Raw genomic sequence first — 18,241 nt, 5'->3', positions numbered from 1 at the left:
TGTGAGTGGTGCTGATATGTATCTGGAGGCCCTGAACTGATGTAGGATGTGGCAGTGGGTCCCTGGTTAGTATAGGGAGTGGTGAAGGCATATGTGCAGGACGGGACAATGGAAGTAGGAGGCTGTAAGAGGCAGGAGGCTGCAGAACCAATGGACAAGAAAGGCACTGTGCTGTCACTGAGGTTCTTTTACTGGACACATGAGCTTGCACTAACATCTTCAGCTCTGCTGGGAGGTAGGAGAGAATGTGTTTTTTTTTGCAAAAGGAAAAGTCAGATTCCTCCACCATTCTAGTTGAGAGTTTAGGGTCTCCAGATAAACATCAGCATCTCTCTTAGCAGCCCCTAATGTTTTATGTACTTGTCTAGGTTCTAGGGAGAGGATACAGTTTTACTTACAACACTCCCTGGCCCATCTCCCTCCTGGACTATTGTGCTGGCTTCTTACTATCTCTCCCTATTTTCAGAGTCTCCCCTCTGACCCATCCACACTACCAGTAGATTCATCTTCTATTATGTGGGGGAAAATTATATTATTCAATAATCTTTGTCACTCAAAGGTTAAACTCTTGATTTGACAAAGTCCTTCAAAGATTGCTCTCATTTGAGAGCTGGACCTTTTGTCCTCCTGGCATAATATGGAACAGGGACCTGTCCTCCTTGCACAGGATCTTAATTGAAGCTGGCTTTGCTGAGTTGGGTGTCTGCTAGGCACTGCTAATTAATCTCCCTTCCTACTGGGCTTCTCAATCACCGTACCCTAAGAAGACTTTGGAAAGTGATTTCATTTCTTACATGATTATTCCTAAGGATACTGTACTTGGGTATCTCCTCAGATACTGTTTTATTGTACATTCACTTTTATGTCCTAAACTTTCAGTGGAAGAAGGCAAGATTGTCCATTATAAGGCAATTGGGTTATATTTACTCATGAAATTGATACTTACAAACTGATACTTCTCTCTTGTTAGCCTAGTCTGACAAACTGACACATCTCTCTTGCATTTATTTACTGTGAAAACAAATGGGATGGGAGGGCATGGCCAAGGGTGAGAATGTTTTCATTGAGGATAAAGGAGGATTAATGAGAATAATAGTCACTTAGAGTTCAGTAGAATTAAAACACTGGGAAGCATTTTCCTAGCCAGTTTGCTATCTTAGATGGCTGTGCCTAGATTTATAACAATAAAATCAATAAATCCCAAGATTCAGTGACTGAGTCCCTAAGATCTTAAAGCAGGTAGACATTTGCCTAAGTAACTAAATCTCACTTAAACTTTAGCAGCTATATGCATATGATCTAACTATAAGTGCTATAAGTGTAGGAGATCTCAGTCTGGCCCATTGGGGAAAGTGTTGAAGTTGGAGTTCAACTCGGTAGTTAATTTAAAGCTGCATAGCCTTAGGTGAGTGATCCTCTTCAAGCCTCAGTTGCCAGAGCTACGTGGAAGACATTTGGTACAATTCCTGGCAAAGAGTAAGTGCTTAAAATGTCAGATGCCAATTATTATTTTGTTATTATATGAATGACCCAAAACAGGGTCTGGCCTGCATCTGGGAACTTTTATAATTACTCCTTAATTACCTTAGTGCCTTAATGAAAATGCTGGTTAAAACTGCATGTGGTTCTTTTATTATAATTGATATTTTCTTGGTTGAGTGAAGGGTCTTTTATAAGTTATAGCTATAAGTGATCAGCTACTTAAAAAAGATCCTTCATATGTGTTATTTAAGACCTACCAACTATTGGCATAAGGCAACTTAAAAGGGTAAATACTATTTACTAAGAGCAGAAATTTTATTTAGTGTAAATAAAACATGTGAAGGGAGCAGAAAAAACCTGGAATAAGGCAAGTGTTAAAAATTGAGAAATTCTGTCAAACAACACCAAAAAAAAAGAAGAGCCACAAAAAATTGTGAAGAGTAACTGAGAGCTGTATGGTAATTTTTTTTTTTTCAGATTTCTGCATCTAGTTCTTAGTGTTGCTAAGAAGATGATTCTTATATTTTCCATATAGCTGTTCTCGTGTCAATATTGAAAAAATTAGGGCTTTACACTATACCTAGAGCTCTCTTTGAGATATTTTCTCTCTGTAACATTTCTTTCTTTTCCGCAATCAGGTGAAAATGAAATCCTTGCAACTCTGCATGCCATTTCCAACAAGAATCAGATCTGGAGATCATATATTGGCATGGGCTATTACAACTGCTCAGTACCACAGACAATTTTGCGGAACTTACTGGAGAACTCAGGATGGTAATGTATTTCTTGATGAGAAACACAAGTGCCGTGATTTGATTTGCATGACTCTTCTGTTCCCCAGCTTCCTCCCACTCCCCACCAAAGTCCCAGAACTTGCCATTGTGTGTTGTTCAGGGCACAGGCTAAACTGGGTGGGAAGCACAATATCTTTTTGTCTTTTGTCTGCTTTTGCATAAGCACACAGGTAGTGCTGGTTGGTGAGGACATTTGTCCTAGATACAGTGATTCACGTCCCATCATTAGAGGAGCCAGATCTGGCCTAATCACTCCTGCATTGCTGTTAGTTTCAGTATGGTTCATTTCTTTATTAATAGGAGAGCAGGAATAAATTGTCAAAGAACTAGTGTTCTTGCTAAGCGTGTGTGTGCACGTGTGTATATATATGTGTATGTGTGTGTGTGTGTGCACACACGCATGCACACACGGAAGTATTTGTATTGCTGAGGGCTTCGTTTCCACTAGGGTATTGGTAAAAGTTTGCATGGTAAGTTTGATTTCAAAAGCAAATGGCCTGTCTCCTCCTCCTTACAAAACAAGCCTCAAGAGTACATGAATGGACTGCACATTCTAGCCGTCTGAATACTGGCCAGCAGTCTCGGCTCTTGGTGGCCGAACAGAACATTGACCATATTGCTTCCTGGCTGTGAGCGGATGTGTTCATTTACTTTAGAGCCACCAGAGTTTTGAGAGGTGGACAGTGCTGTTTGCTTTTCAGTCCTGGTTTTGGGGTGATTTTAAGTATTGTTCCTTTGTATTCTCCGAAAGCTGATCTGAACCAGAGGGTGATACCGGCCCTCGCCAGCCAGGACAGGGCGGGCTGTGCACATGAGGGTGGGTAGACTTCACATTATCACCCTTCTGAATGGTTGTCATAGAGATGGAACCAACAAATTCCGCTGACGTGAGGTGAAAATAAATGAGTAACGTAGCCTCCAGAGAATACAAACATTTGGGCTCTTACAAGAAAATTTACATTAGGCCTAGATTATACTTCATGGGATCTACTTTTGAAATTTTCAACTGCTGATAATATCAGTTAACTAATATCAAAACATTTACATTTTCCTTGTGACTGTTTCTGTTTTGTATAATGTTGGCACTGGAGTTGAATGAAAGAATCTCATGAATGTTTGTCCTACTGCAATCCCCCCCACCTCCATTTTTTTTTGGTCACAATCATAAAGAATACTGATTATTTTGGAATAAATGTTAATGCCATGTTGAATGTATCAAGCATCCTTTTTAAACAGGACAGAATGCCTTCTTGGATATGCAGATATTTTTTGTTTTTTAATATTCAGATACATCTAGGAACAGAAACCAATTGAGTTAAAATCAGTTGGAACATAGAAATTGTAGATCACAGACATTTTCTTGATCACTGGTTGCCTGAGGCAACTAAACCCTTCAATGTAGGATGGCCGGCCCTGTGCTAGCATTTTTCTCCTGAAATGAAGGTTTATTTAGTGTCTCCAGGCTTGAGACTCACCCATCTGAGTTCATTAATAAATGATTTTTAAGACTATTTATGCCTGTTTAGTAGTGTTAAAAAAAAGTGTGGACAATAAAAGAAGTTTCCAAGTAAAAGTAGTAAGATCATATAATTATCATCTTTGCAAGAAAATAATTTTAAAGCTTTCAGCCTAAGCTTAGACTTAGAGCAAGGAGAAAAAGGCTGAGCAAGGGAAGGGAAACATTAAATCCCAAAGTCTGTTAGCCAAAGGAGAGCACCGTCTTAGGTATGAAAGACTGTGTTTGGGAGGTTTAAGGCTTTTTCCAACAAGTAATTGGGAACCCATCCCCATTCGAGCAGGAAAGTTAAACATATATTTGCACCAGAAATATTTGATAATTTCCTGTTTTAAGAATTGTGCTAGGCTAGTAAGACAACAAAGAAATGGGTGGATATAGGATGACACAAAGAACATGTGTAACATAATCATCAAAAAAAAAAAAAGATTGTGAACATGTTCCTGACACACAGATCAGATCAGATCAGTCGCTCAGTCGTGTCCGATTCTTTGCGACCCCATGAATCACAGCACGCCAGGCCTCCCTGTCCATCACCAACTCCCGGAATTCACTCAGACTCACATCCATCGAGTCACTGATGCCATCCAGCCATCTCATTCTCTGTCGTCCCCTTCTCCTTTTGCCCCCAATCCTTCCCAGCATCAGAGTCTTTTCCAATGAGTCAACTCTTTGCATGAGGTGGCCAAAGGACTGGAGTTTCAGCTTCAGCATCATTCCTTCCAAAGAAATCCCAGGGCTGATCTCCTTCAGAATGGACTGGTTGGATCTCCTTGCAGTCCAAGGGACTCTCAAGAGTCTTCTCCAACACCACAGTTCAAAAGCATCAATTCTTTAGCGCTCAGCCTTCTTCACAGTCCAACTCTCACATCCATACATGACCACAGGAAAAACCATAGCCTTGACTAGACGAACCTTTGTTGGCAAAGTAATGTCTCTGCTTTTGAATATGCTGTCTAGATTGGTCATAACTTTCCTTCCAAGGAGTAAGCGTCTTTTAATTTCATGGCTGCAGTCACCATCTGCAGTGATTTTGGAGCCCAAAAAAATAAAGTCTGACACTGTTTCCACTGTTTCCCCATCTATTTCCCATGAAGTGATGGGACCGGATGCCATGATCTTCGTTTTCTGAATGTTGAGCTTTAAGCCAACTTTTCACTCTCCACTTTCACTTTCATCAAGAGGCTTTTGAGTTCCTCTTCACTTTCTGCCATAAGGGTGGTGTCACCTGCATATCTGAGGTTATTGATATTTCTCCCGGCAATCTTGATTCCAACTTGTGTTTCTTCCAGTCCAGCGTTTCTCATGATGTACTCTGCATATAAGTTAAATAAACAGGGTGACAATATACAGCCTTGACGAACTCCTTTTCCTATTTGGAACCAGTCTGTTGTTCCATGTCCAGTTCTAACTGTTGCTTCCTGACCTGCATACAAATTTATCAAGAGGCAGATCAGGTGATCTGGTATTCCCAACTCTTTCAGAATTTTCCACAGTTTATTGTGATCCACACAGTCAAAGGCTTTGGCATAGTCAATAAAGCAGAAATAGATGCTTTTCTGGTACTCTCTTGCTTTTTCGATGATCCAGTGGATGTTGGCAATTTGATCTCTGGTTCCTCTGCCTTTTCTAAAACCAGCTTGAACATCAGGAAGTTCACGGTTCACATATTGCTGAAGCCTGGCTTGGAGAATTTTGAGCATTACTTTACTAGCATGTCGGAGAAGGCAATGGCACCCCACTTCAGTACTCTTGCCTGGAAAATCCCATGGATGGAGGAGCCTGGTAGGCTGCAGTCCATGGGGTCGCTAGGAGTCGGACACGACTGAAGTGACTTGGCAGTTACTAGCGTGTGAGGTGAGTGCAATTGTGCGGTAGTTTGAGCATTCTTTGGCATTGCCTTTCTTTGGGATTGAAATGAAAACTGACCTTTTCCAGTCCTGTGGCCACTGCTGAGTTTTCCAAAGTTGCTGGCATATTGAGTGCAGCACTTTCACAGCATCATCTTTCAGGATTTGAAATAGCTCAACTGGAATTCCATCACCTCCACTAGCTTTGTTCGTAGTGATGGTTTCTAAGGCCCACTTGACTTCACATTCCAGGATGTCTGGCTCTAGGTCAGTGATCACACCATCATGTTTATCTGGGTCGTGAAGATCTTTTTTGTACAGTTCTTCTGTGTATTCCTGCCATCTCTTCTTAATATCTTCTGCTTCTGTTAGGTCCATACCATTTCTGTCCTTTATCGAGCCCATCTTTGCATGAAATGTTCTTTTGGTATCTCTGATTTTCTTGAAGAGATCCCTAGTCTTTCCCATTCTGTTGTTTTCCTCTATTTCTTTGCATTGATCGCTGAAGAAGGCTTTCTTATCTCTTCTTGCTATTCTTTGGAACTCTGCATTCAGATGCTTATATCTTTCCTTTTCTCCTTTGCTTTTCGCTTCACTTCTTTTCACAGCTATTTGTAAGGCCTCCCCAGACAGCCATTTTGCTTTTTTGCATTTCTTTTCCATGGGGATGGTCTTGATCCCTGTCTCCTGTACAATGTCACAAACCTCATTCCATAGTTCATCAGGCACTCTATCTATCAGATCTAGGCCCTTAAGTCTATTTCTCACTTCCACTGTATAATCATAAGGTCATAAGGTCAGGTCATACCTGAATGGTCTAGTGGTTTTCCCTACTTTCTTCAATTTAAGTCTGAATTTGGCAATAAGGAGTTCATGGTCTGAGCCACAGTCAGCTCCTGGTCTTGTTTTTGCTGACTGTATAGAGCTTCTCCATCTTTGGCTGCAAAGAATATAATCAATCTGATTTCGGTGTTGACCATCTGGTGATGTCCATGTATAGAGTCTTCTCTTGTGTTGTTGAAAGAAGGTGTTTGTTATGACCAGTGCATTTTCTTGGCAAAACTCTATTAGTCTTTGCCCTGCTTCCTTCCGTATTCCAAGGCCAAATTTGCCTGTTACTCCACGTGTTTCTTGACTTCCTACTTTTGCATTCCAGTCCCCTATAATGAAAAGGACATCTTTTTTGGGCGTTAGTTCTAAAAGGTCTTGTAGGTCTTCATAGAACCGTTCAACTTCAGCTTCTTCGGCATTACTGGTTGGGGCATAGACTTGGATTATTGTGATATTGAATGGTTTGCCTTGGAAACGAACAGAGATCATTCTGTCGTTTTTGAGATTGCATCCAAGTACTGAATTTCGGACTCTTTTGTTGACCATGATGGCCACTCCATTTCTTCTGAGGGATTCCTGCCCACAGTAGTAGATATAATGGTCATCTGAGTTAAATTCACCCATTCCAGTCCATTTAAGTTTGCTGATTCCTAGAATGTCAACATTCACTCTTGCCATCTCTTGTGCGACCACTTGCAATTTGCCTTGATTCATGGACCTGACATTCCAGGTTCCTATGCAATATTGCTCATTACAGCATCGGACCTTGCTTCTATCACCAGTCACATCCACAGCTGGGTATTGTTTTTGCTTTGGCTCCATGCCTTCATTCTTTCTGGAGTTATTTCTCCACTGATCTCCAGTAGCATATTGGGCACCTACTGACCTGGGGAGTTTCTCTTTCAGTATCCTATCATTTTGCCTTTTCATACTGTTCATGGGGTTCTCAAGGCAAGAATACTGAAGTGGTTTGCCATTCCCTTCTCCAGTGGACCACATTCTGTCAGATCTCTCCACCATGACCCGCCCATCTTGGGTTGCTCCACAGGCATGGCTTAGTTTCATTGAGTTAGACAAGGCTGTGGTCCTAGTGTGATTAGATTGACTAGTTTCTGTGAGTATGGTTTCAGTGTGTTTGCCCTCTGATGCCCTCTTGCAACACCTACTGTCTTACTTGGGTTTCTCTTACCTTGGTCGTGGGATATCTCTTTACAGCTGCTCCAGCAAAGCGCAGCCATTGCTCTTTACCTTGGAGGAGGGGTATCTCCTCACCGCCGCCCTTCCTGACCTTCAACGTGGGATAGTTCCTCTAGGCCCTCCTGCACCCGCGCAGCCATGGCTCCTTGGACCTGGGGTTGCTCCTCCCCGCCACCGCCCTTGGCCTCCGGCGTTGGGGCATGGGGTAGCTCCTCCCGGCGGCAGCCCCTGACCTCAGACGCGGGCTAACTCCTCGTCGCCGCCCCTGATCTCGGACTCTGGGTATCTCCTCTAGGCCGTTCCTGCTCCGTCGCAGTCTGGTACTCTTGGCCGCTGCCCCTGACCTCGGACGTGGGGTAACTCCTCTTGGCCGCTGCCCTTCGGGTATGGGGTCCTCCCGGCTTCTGCCCCTGACCTCGGACGTGGGGTGGCTCCTCTTGGCTGCGCTTTAGCGCGCCTGTCGCAGCCGCCTGCGCTTATGACCTGACACACAGAAGATAGTTAATAAATAGTAGCCAATGTCTTTAATATTTAGAACATAATAAATAAAAAGAAAGTAAAGATTACACTAATCTTTCCACCCAGAAAAAACTACTGTTTACATTTTGGTTCACACATTTCTACAAATTTACAAAACCAAGATTGTGGTATTTTATATTTTACTTTTTAAATTAATGTATCATGAGCATCTTCTGTGTCAGGAAATCTTTTATATATCATTTTCACAACCCATAGTATTATATGCATGTTCTCTTATTTAATCATTCTCCTTTTAGTAGACAGTTTGTTGCTCATTTTTCAATATTATATTCAGTGCTGTGATGAATTCTTTGGATGGGCTGGCTGATATATGTATATGCTTGGCTTTTTGTGTGTGTGTATGTGTGTCTAATTCTGTGTCTGTCTACATGTCAAATAATGATAGTGAGTAAAATGAAAATTTCATGTTAGCAGGCAATTTAAGCATATGTCTTTCTGTTGCAGACACATGTATGAAGATCTTGTCTGATCTGAGATCACAATTGCCCCTTGTTGATGCCTTTTGCGTGACCCCATTTCTGCTCAGATTCCCTTTCTACTTTGTCTACGTTACGTGTTGTGTGCCTCATTTATTCCAGTTCACCAGCCACTTAGAATCTGGCAAACTGATTTACAGTTGCTAAGCTAGGCTGTTCAAGGAATTAATTGAAGCAAAAATGTACTCTGCTGTACAAACAGTGTGTACAGCACACACACACACTACTATACCAATGAACATTTCAGGGAAATTATTTCAACGTCTTAATGTTGTACTGCTTGGTAAGGTAAGCTCCCCCACTCTCTCCTCCCTCAGAGGTAAGAAGACATTGATTTCAAAGCCTTACCGGGAAAAAAAAAAAAAAGGTGGTAATACACTGAGTGTGATTACCATCAGGAAAGAAAGGAAAACACTCTTCAGGCTTGGAGGAATGAAAATAAAAGAGATGAGAAACAATGCTAATCAGTCCTGGGAACATGGACTCCAGTCTGACACACTTCGATAGTACAGTGAATGGATTCTTGATGAAAAGATCCCTCTGCCCAGGTCTTCAGCCATCCTCTCATCTCATTATTTAAAATGTTTATCACTCTAAAATGATTTCATGTATTTTATCTCTCCCCACTATAATATTTTCCTTGAGATCAGAGACTGTTACTCATCTTACTTTTGATGTGTCACCTGAACTTATCATAGTTTTTGGCACTTAGTGGGCATGTAGCAAATATTTGTGGGATGAGTAAATAAATGAAGGAATGATAAAAAGTGATGAAGGCACTCAGTGGATAGACTTCTAATAACTGGAGAGTGACAATTCTTAAATTGACCTCTATTAATTTTTTAGGCGCACATAGGACTTCTGATTAGTATGAACAAAACTGCTCTCCGCCAAAGCCAAAAGTCTTGAGTATTAGATATTAGATTCTTGAACCATGATTGAGGTGAGCTTTTTTCTAAAATTCTGTTTCTAATACCATAGATAGGCTCCAGTGGATTTTAAGAGCCAGTTTACAATAAAATACGTACTTATGATAAGATCCTTGAAATGTAAATGTAAGATGATACAACTTAGAGGGATAGAGAAGTATGTACTGATTATCCCCAACCAAAGGATAAGTATTATTGCCATGATTTAATTCCAAGCTTCCTTACAGAAGACAACAAGTAAGCTTATCTATGTATTATATCATTCTCAAGAGGGGAAAACTTAGTTTTCAGATACCTAATTCTAAAATGAATGCATATTGTGAACTTTTTATCAATAGTGGATTCACAGGTTGGACATAGCCTTTTGTGTCCCTTACAGGATCACCCAGTATACTCCATACCAGCCAGAGGTGTCTCAGGGGAGACTGGAGAGTTTACTCAACTACCAGACCATGGTGTGTGACATCACAGGCTTGGACATGGCTAATGCATCCCTGCTGGATGAGGCCACCGCGGCTGCAGAGGCGATGCAGCTCTGCCACAGGTGAGAGGCCCAGAGCAAGGGACATTGGCCAGTCTCACCACTGCTGTGTGGGTGGGGCTTCCCCTGCCCCCCCCCCCACACACGTGTATGAGATATATTACATCAGTATCATTATACAAGTTAGTTGAGATAATAAAAGATACAAAATATAGTGCCTTTAAAAAGCCACTGCTGTTCATTGTTTAACATTATGTTCTTAAAGATGTTTTGCTCATCACATACATAGTGTTGCTCAGGGATGTTGCAGCAGCTCTGAGGTAGCATCATGGACTGATACCCACCTCTCTGCCTCATCTTCAGTGTGAGGCTTTCATCCTGTAGATGGAAGAAAAGGATACAACCTGAAAGTTGCAAGTTAAGTTTTATCCAGGGATCTTACTGAGAACAATAGTCCCAGAGACAGTCTTTCATACAGCTCTGAGGAACTGCTGCCAAGAGGTCAGGGAGGAGCCAGAATATGTAGGAACTTTTTGCTGGGGGAAGAAAATCCCATGTAGTCCAACATCAAAAGATTACTGCAAATCACAAAGAACAGACATCTCAGGTTAATGATGTTAATGCTTTTTAGTGTATGGGAAGATGCAAGAATCTGGGCTCATTGAAATTATTCCTTAGAAGTGCTTCTTAACTATCTTAGGTATCTCCAAAGCGTATAATACTTCCTGTTTTTCTCCATCCTGAACTATCAGGGTACACCATCAGTGGGCAGCTACAGTGCCGAGTGGCTTTATCCTTGCAGAACTGGAATGGCAGGCAACATTCTTTGTTTACTGCAATGGTAGGCAATGGCCCCTGTCTACAGTCCTCCTGATCACAAGATGACTTGCTGGAGCTCTAGCCATCATGTCTGCATTCAGGAAGAAGTAAAGGGCACTTTTAGCAAAATAAGCCAGTAGTATTTTGGAAGCCCCTACTTAGCAACTTACTTATGTTTCATTGACTACCCGTACCTACAAGTCACCTGGGGAAATGCAGTTTTTTCAGATGGGCACATTGTTGCCCTCTACATACTGGGTTTCTGTTATCATGGTTAACAGGGAGAATGCCTAGCAATCTGTAATGTAACGTGTAAATAAGTATCACTCGCTTTTATGATGAATTTCTTCTCAGGTTTTATTTAATGTTTTATAGCTTGTTTTCTTTTTCTACTTTACAATATTTGGGGGAACATTTCCCATTTCTTTAGTGAGTTTTCTAAACTATGGTTTTATTGTGGGAGTTTTACGTAACCTCACCTCTATTGTTACACACTGTCCCCATTTGTCACTGTTATTAGATTATTTTTATGCATCTTTAGGATAAATCTTTGTCAGAAATTCTGATTATTTTCTGAGGACACATTTCCAGAAGTACAGTTGCTGGGTCATGGTTAACTTTGGTTAACATTTAGTTAATAGCTATTCTCCAGCTCCTCGCCTTCTTTCATTCTTTGTCTTGTGAATACATTTGAGTTTAACTTCCTTCTGGGTAGATTCTCATGTGGATTGTCGTAGGGAAATGTGCCCACATTGATGGCGTGTCTGTCTGAGGTTTTGGGGTGCTGGCCCTAGTCCACTGGTAGACTACAGTGGCTGACAGCTTGATCCTAGTAGAACTGAGGGGCAACATTCTTTGTTTACACTCTGAATGCCCATGTAAGTTTCCTTCTTGGCTTCCAGAGGCTTGAGGAGTGGTTAAATTGGTTCTGGTACCAATTCCAGTCAGGGAGGGGGTTTCTTCTCACACCAGCAAACAAATACCCACTGGTGTCTGAGAATTCAATTCTCACACCACCTACCTGGAGATAGTATCAGATTCCACAGGTTCATGGATCAGATTTATAAGACTGCACCCCACTCGTCTGAACTGAACTGAAGTCGTTCAGTCGTGTCTGACTCTTTGCGACCCCATGGACTGTAGCCTACCGGGCTCCTCTGTCCATGGGGTTTTTCAGGCAAGAATACTTGAGTGGGTTGCCATTTCCTTCTCCAGGGGAACTTCCGACCCAGGGATCGAACCCGGGTCTCCCGCATTGTAGGCAGAGGCTTTACTGTCTGAGCCACAAAGGAAGCCCCCATCCCTCTGCCCCTGCCCAAATTCAGATGCAAGTCATAAGCCCAGGTTGTTCTTTGTTCTCTGACCAGCTGGCTATAGATGAAGGTTCCAACAGCCCCTTTTGACTCAGGATGCCAATCTCAAGTCCAGGTTGTATTCAACCTATGGGGTTTTCATGATCCCCTCCTAAGGTTCTATTAAATTTACTAGAGTGGCTCACTGAACTCAGAGAAACATTTTACTTACTAGAAACAGTGTATTAGCAAATGATATAACTCAGAAACAGCCAGACAGGAGGTCTGCATAGGCCTGGGTATGTTGAAAGGGCTCAGAGCTTCCATGCTGCCTCAGAGTCACCCATTCTTCCCAGATCTCCGCATGTTCAGTGATTCAGAAGTTTCCTGAATTCCATCCTTTTCCTTTGAATGAGGACACTTGGTTTAGATAATCTGTAAGTACTCCTTTGGGACTTCCCTGGTGGCTAAGTGGTAAAGAATCTGCCTGCCAGTGTAGGAGATGTGGTTTTGACTCCTGGGTTGGGAAGATCCCCTGGAGAAGGAAATTACAACCCACTCCAGATTCTTGCCTGGGAAATTCCATGGACAGAGGAGCCTGTCAGGCTATAGGCCATGTGGTCACAAAAAATCCGACACAACAGAGCAACTAAACAACAACAAATGCTCCTTTGGCAATAAAATTCACAAATGTTTTTATTTAGAAGACTTGGTTTCTTGTTTCTACTTGTACCTAATTACTACCCATTTGTTTCTTTTTCCTCATAGTATATTTAAAAAAATTTAAACCAGTTCAAGATTGATTTTGCTAAATGGGGTTAGAATTTGAATTGGATTTCAGTGAAATTCTGATCAGGAAACATCACCGTTAGTTATTAGTGACTGATTATTTTTTATTCTATGCTCAGACTTTCATTTAGTACCATCTCTCTTTTTGCATTCTTAGAAGATACTCTGATCTCTTTAATGTTCATGTTTGAATGCAGTTTTTCTTTTCAACAGGCAGAACAAAAGAAGGAAGTTTTTTGTTGACCCCCGTTGCCACCCACAAACTATTGCTGTCGTCCAAACTCGAGCCAAGTAATTAATTTTATTTGTATTTTGAACTCGGGAATAATATTATGCTCACCTCTGTTGTTTCTCCCTCTTATTTCCAAAGTGATTGGAGGTGAAACTGGTTTAAATTGGGGTTGTTGAGTTTTATTTTCCCTCCCACTTTCTTCCCGTGATCTTACTGGTAAGTAAACCATGTCAGAATTCAGGGGAAAATACACAGTGGATTTGATTGCCTTTGCCTTTTAATAAGTTACCACCTTGTTTTGACTTCTTTTTGTAAAAAGAAGATTAAGAATATCAAAATAATTTCAACAGTGTTTTGAAAAGTTTGAAAAGCACAGACTAAAAGTGGAACTCTCACACACTGTCCTAATTTTGTATATACTCCTACAAACATGGCTCCTGTCTGAAATTCCTACAAACGTGGCTCCTAGGAATCTACATAATACCTAGGTTAGTACAATGTAGATGAAAGCACATTTTTTTAAATTGCTGTAATCAAATAAAACAAACACAGCACAGCTGCCACATGTGGGTGTGTTTATTTGCTTTCTCCTTGTGAAAGCCTTTCCCCTGAACCCATACCACCATTCCTTCAGAAGTGGTTTTCTAACATGATAGAAATTAGATAGTTACAAGAACTAAGGAAGGTTTTCTTCCTTGTCTTACTGAGATTTCCATTCACCTAAGGCCCATTTGGCTCAGCTGGTAAAGAATCTGTCTGCAATGCAGGAGACCTGGGTTCAATCTCTGGGTTGGGAAGATCCCCTGGAGAAGGGAAAGGCTACCTACTCCAGTATTCTGGCCTGGAGAATTCCATGGGCTTTACAGTCCATGGGGTCGTGAAGAGTCAGACGCGACTGAGAGACTTTCACTAAGACCCATCTAAGGTCAACGTAGCGACGGCTCTTCCATTACCGGTATTGGTTCTGTAGCCATAAGAAGGCATGTTCCTGCTCTTGTCCCAGGAGCATGTCCTGATAGGAAAGCGGGAGAGGAGCAGAAGGATAGAGGACAGAAACAAGCTGAGCTGTTGGATGCATATGAGCCAGTGAGAAGCACTGTTAGTACTGAAGGGCCAGATGTGGAATGGGGGTGTATGTGTGCATGTTGGGATGGGGTAGGCAGTGGGGCACTGAGGAAGACACCGAATAGGAATCTCTTCACGGAGAAGAAACTGTAGGTAATTGGATTTTCCCTGTAAACCAAAAACATGGTTGTTCTTTATCTTTCCAGGTATTCTGGAGTCCTCATTGAGCTGAAGTTACCCCATGAAATGGACTTCAGCAGCAAAGATGTCAGTGGAGTGCTGTTCCAGTACCCAGACACTGAGGGGAAGGTGGAGGACTTCACAGAGCTCGTGGAGAGAGCCCACGAGGCCGGGGTAGGAGAACCTTTCCTTGTGGGGGTCCGTGGAGGAGTGTCTCAACTTTGAATGATTATTGTTATTCTTTTTGGTGTGTTTCACACACCTTTATCACCTGGTATGGTAAAGCTGCCTCCTTCCTACCTCCTTTCTTCAAGTTTGCTTTCTTCACTGGCTCCTGGTACATAGTAGACACTCAGTAAATATTTTAAATGAATGAATGAGTAAACATATTTCACAGGGTACAAACCAACTCTGCCAGTCTGCCTGTAATGGAGATAATTTGATACCCTCCCACTATTCTCAGGGAAGGCCACAACCTTTTCCATTTTCTCTTATTTCCTTTCTAGAGCTTGGCCTGCTGTGCTACTGACCTTTTAGCTCTGTGCATCCTGAGGCCTCCTGGAGAATTTGGGGTAGACATCGCCCTGGGCAGCTCACAGAGATTTGGGGTGCCACTGGGCTATGGTGGACCACATGCAGCCTTTTTTGCTGTCAGAGAAAACTTGGTGAGGATGATGCCTGGAAGAATGGTGGGGGTAACAAGGTAAAGCAGCTCATGCTTCTTCCCTTTTACTGTGGTTGTGGCTTTCCCTGCTCCTTCTCTTGCTCACAAAAGTTGTTGATATCTCTTGGAATTTAACAGGGTCGTTTTGGGTCAATTAAGGAAATATAGAACATAGAGTCAAAAGAGAGAGTGTATTTAGGATACTAATGTTTGGGGTATCAGTGCCCTATCTACCCCCTAACCCATCCCAACAGACACACACACACACCATTCTCCTATATTTAGCCCTCAAATGCCATGAATTTGTGCATATTTGGAAAAGTATGCATGCAATGTATAACACATTTGTACTGAAGTTATAGAAATGAATTTATTTAGGTTGATGAAAGCCTTGAAAGACTGAATATTTTAGGTGTGTTCTATATCTAATTAGTCTCTTTCTTGAAAGGATTAGCTTGCCATGTGGCTGTGTAAAGACAAGTGCAGTAAGAGAGTATTATGCACACATTGAGTGTGACCCACATTCTTTCCTAGAGGCCTGCCCCTTGGCTCTTTGAGTAATTTCCAAATGTACTTCCTTTTACAGTATTTTTCAAATATATCTATTTATATATCTGGTTGCGCCGAGCCTTAGTTGCAGCACTGGATCTCCCGTTGTGTCATGTGGGATCTTGTTGCGGTGCGTGGGGTCAATAGTTGTGGTGCATGGGTTCAATTGCTCCATGGCACGTGGGGTCTTAGTTCCCCAACCAGGGATTGAGCCCAAGTCCTCTGCGTTGCAAGGCAAATTCTTAACCACTGGACCACCAGGGAAGTCCCTCCAAATATACTTTATTGGCTGCTTCTCACAGCTAAAGATCATCAGGTTAAGAACTTAGATGAGTGCCGTGATTATTACTGTGGAGATTTAGCATATTATTTTTGACCTTTCATAAAAATTGGACTATTAATGTAAGTAAGTGAATAGTCTGGAGTAGTGCTTGATGTGATGGAGATGAGAAGTTCTGAAATACTTTATTTTTGTCACATGATAGCAAAAGGCACTTTGCTTTTTAATGTAAAAATGATATTTTCTTTAGATATTTTTACATTAGCTTCTTTCAATGATGTCTCTTCACCAGATAAGATAAGGCAGAGGTTTTTCTGATTTTAAAAGAATTTCATATATCAATTACTACCTTCTAATTTTTGTATTGAACTTCCGACCTTTTTGGAAAGTGGACCAAGGAGTTGATGAAATAGAAAATAAGATTGATGAATCTCTGTGTTTATCTAGATTTTTAATTGCATTAAGAAAGAAGAGATTTTATTAGAGACAAGTGGTAAGGTTATTAACTTTATTTATAACCACATAGTTGCTCAGATTTCTGGTATAAAAATTGTTTCCCTTGTCCAGTATTTCCCTGTTCTCTGAATCTCCCAAGAAGCTCAGAGTGGAGTTTAATCCTCAATTATCATCATTATTTTAGGCAGGGAGATTACCGGGAAATTTTCTTTTAAGGTTTCCAACTTATTGTATATATCTCAGTGCCTCAAATCCTCAGGGTGCAAACTGAAAATTAGTAGTCCCATTTGGAAGAAGATAGTTTGGAAATTGCTCTTTATGGACTAGCACCTAAGTAACATTGCTGAATTCACTTCAAGGTGGGAAGGAAAGAAGCAGTTCTGTTTATGGCAGTTCTCAGTACTGTGATGATCTGTGCTGACTGAATGTTTTATTCTTGGTCCAGAGATGTCAGTGGAAAAGAAGTGTATCGTCTGGCTCTTCAAACCAGGGAGCAACACATCCGGAGAGACAAGGCTACCAGCAACATCTGTACAGCTCAGGTAGGTCACAGACCTGACCTGCTCACTGAATGCCTTATGGTCTACAGAAATGATCTCTTATTCATTTTACTGAGTTGTTGTTTCACTCATTCATCATCTACCGAGCAGCTGGCACACCAGAAATGACAAGGTCTTGTTGGTAGAGAAGCCTTGTGGTCTTGTCAGAATGCCAGTCTTGTATTTTACTGGGGTTCCATGTATGTACATACTTCACCCGTTAGGGTCTCTGGCATTCTTGGCTGCAGGGCAGCTCTGTTATGTGTAGTAACTCTCTTAAGGCTGAGATGGAGGCGCTCCAGGTTAGTGTGAAGAAGGCGAGTAAAGATACTTGAGGTGACTGTATTGAGGGGATGGTTTAGATTGGCCAGTCAGTGGTGGTCATGGGGTATTCTTACTGAGAAATCATGAGAGGTATTCCTGAAATGGATGGGATGAAAGAGGAGGAGTTACTTGAACATTGCCCAAGAGCTCAGGTTAAAGGGAGCAGTATTCATTGACACTCAGCCAATTCCTAGGATCAGGTGGATGACCACACCTGAGCGTATGATCCATTTTAGGTTCATCTCTTCTATTCAGGGCCAGAGAAAAAGATCTTGTAGATAACTCAGCAGTCAGTACAGTGTTCTTCCCCCTCAGGGCTTTGGCTCACGATACCACCACCAGATTTTAGAAAGCCTCTCCAGGGATGCAGTTGACAATAAGGTGGTCTTACAGCTTATTCTGAGTCTTCCCTGGTGGCTCAGCAGTAAAGAATTTGCCTTACAATTCAGGAAATGTGGGTTCAGTCCCTGGGTTAGGAAGATTTCCTGGAGAAGGAAATGGCTACCCATTCCAGTATTCTTGCCTAGGAAATCCCATGGACAGAGGATCCTGGCGGGCTACAGTCCATTGGGTTTCAAAGAGTCAGACACAACTTAATGACTAAACAACACCAACAGTAATAGCTTGTTCTATAGTCATTGGTCATTGAAACAGTATCCTCTGTTGGTTTGCTTGCATTATACTTTTTGTCTCAGGGAAATGGCTGCTTTTCAGGGAAGAGCTCCTTTAGTATCACAGGTAGGAGCCAGTTGTCACAAGCTTGTCCTCTGTTGACAGCAAATTGATCTTTATATGATGCCTTTACTTTCTATAGTTTACCCTTCATTTTTTGCTGAATTCTCTGCTAACATATCTTCTTTTCCTCTACTGCTTTCTGCTCATATTCTTCCAGAAGGTATCTCTCTGGTCATTAAGTACACTAAGGGTTTTTTGCTTTAAGGTTTGAATTAATTTTC

General features: G+C 41.7%; 1 protein-coding gene across 1 annotated transcript in view; it reads left to right on the top strand.

Annotated features, from left to right (window-relative positions):
- The window catches only part of GLDC (glycine decarboxylase), a 95,443-nt gene that overhangs the window by 18,238 nt on the left and 58,964 nt on the right, over window positions 1–18,241 (top strand). Inside the window, exons 3-8 of the mRNA XM_005906907.3 lie at window positions 2,121–2,256; window positions 9,995–10,159; window positions 13,210–13,287; window positions 14,500–14,647; window positions 14,980–15,176; window positions 16,868–16,964. Of these exons, the coding sequence (XP_005906969.2) occupies window positions 2,121–2,256; window positions 9,995–10,159; window positions 13,210–13,287; window positions 14,500–14,647; window positions 14,980–15,176; window positions 16,868–16,964 (821 nt within the window). The remainder of the gene's footprint in view (window positions 1–2,120; window positions 2,257–9,994; window positions 10,160–13,209; window positions 13,288–14,499; window positions 14,648–14,979; window positions 15,177–16,867; window positions 16,965–18,241) is intronic.

The sequence above is a fragment of the Bos mutus genome, chromosome 8 (assembly GCF_027580195.1).
Source record: "Bos mutus isolate GX-2022 chromosome 8, NWIPB_WYAK_1.1, whole genome shotgun sequence".
Classification (NCBI taxonomy): Eukaryota; Metazoa; Chordata; class Mammalia; order Artiodactyla; family Bovidae; genus Bos; species Bos mutus.
The sequence above is the reverse complement of the archived record's forward strand: the minus strand, read 5'-3'. Positions and strand labels throughout refer to the sequence as shown.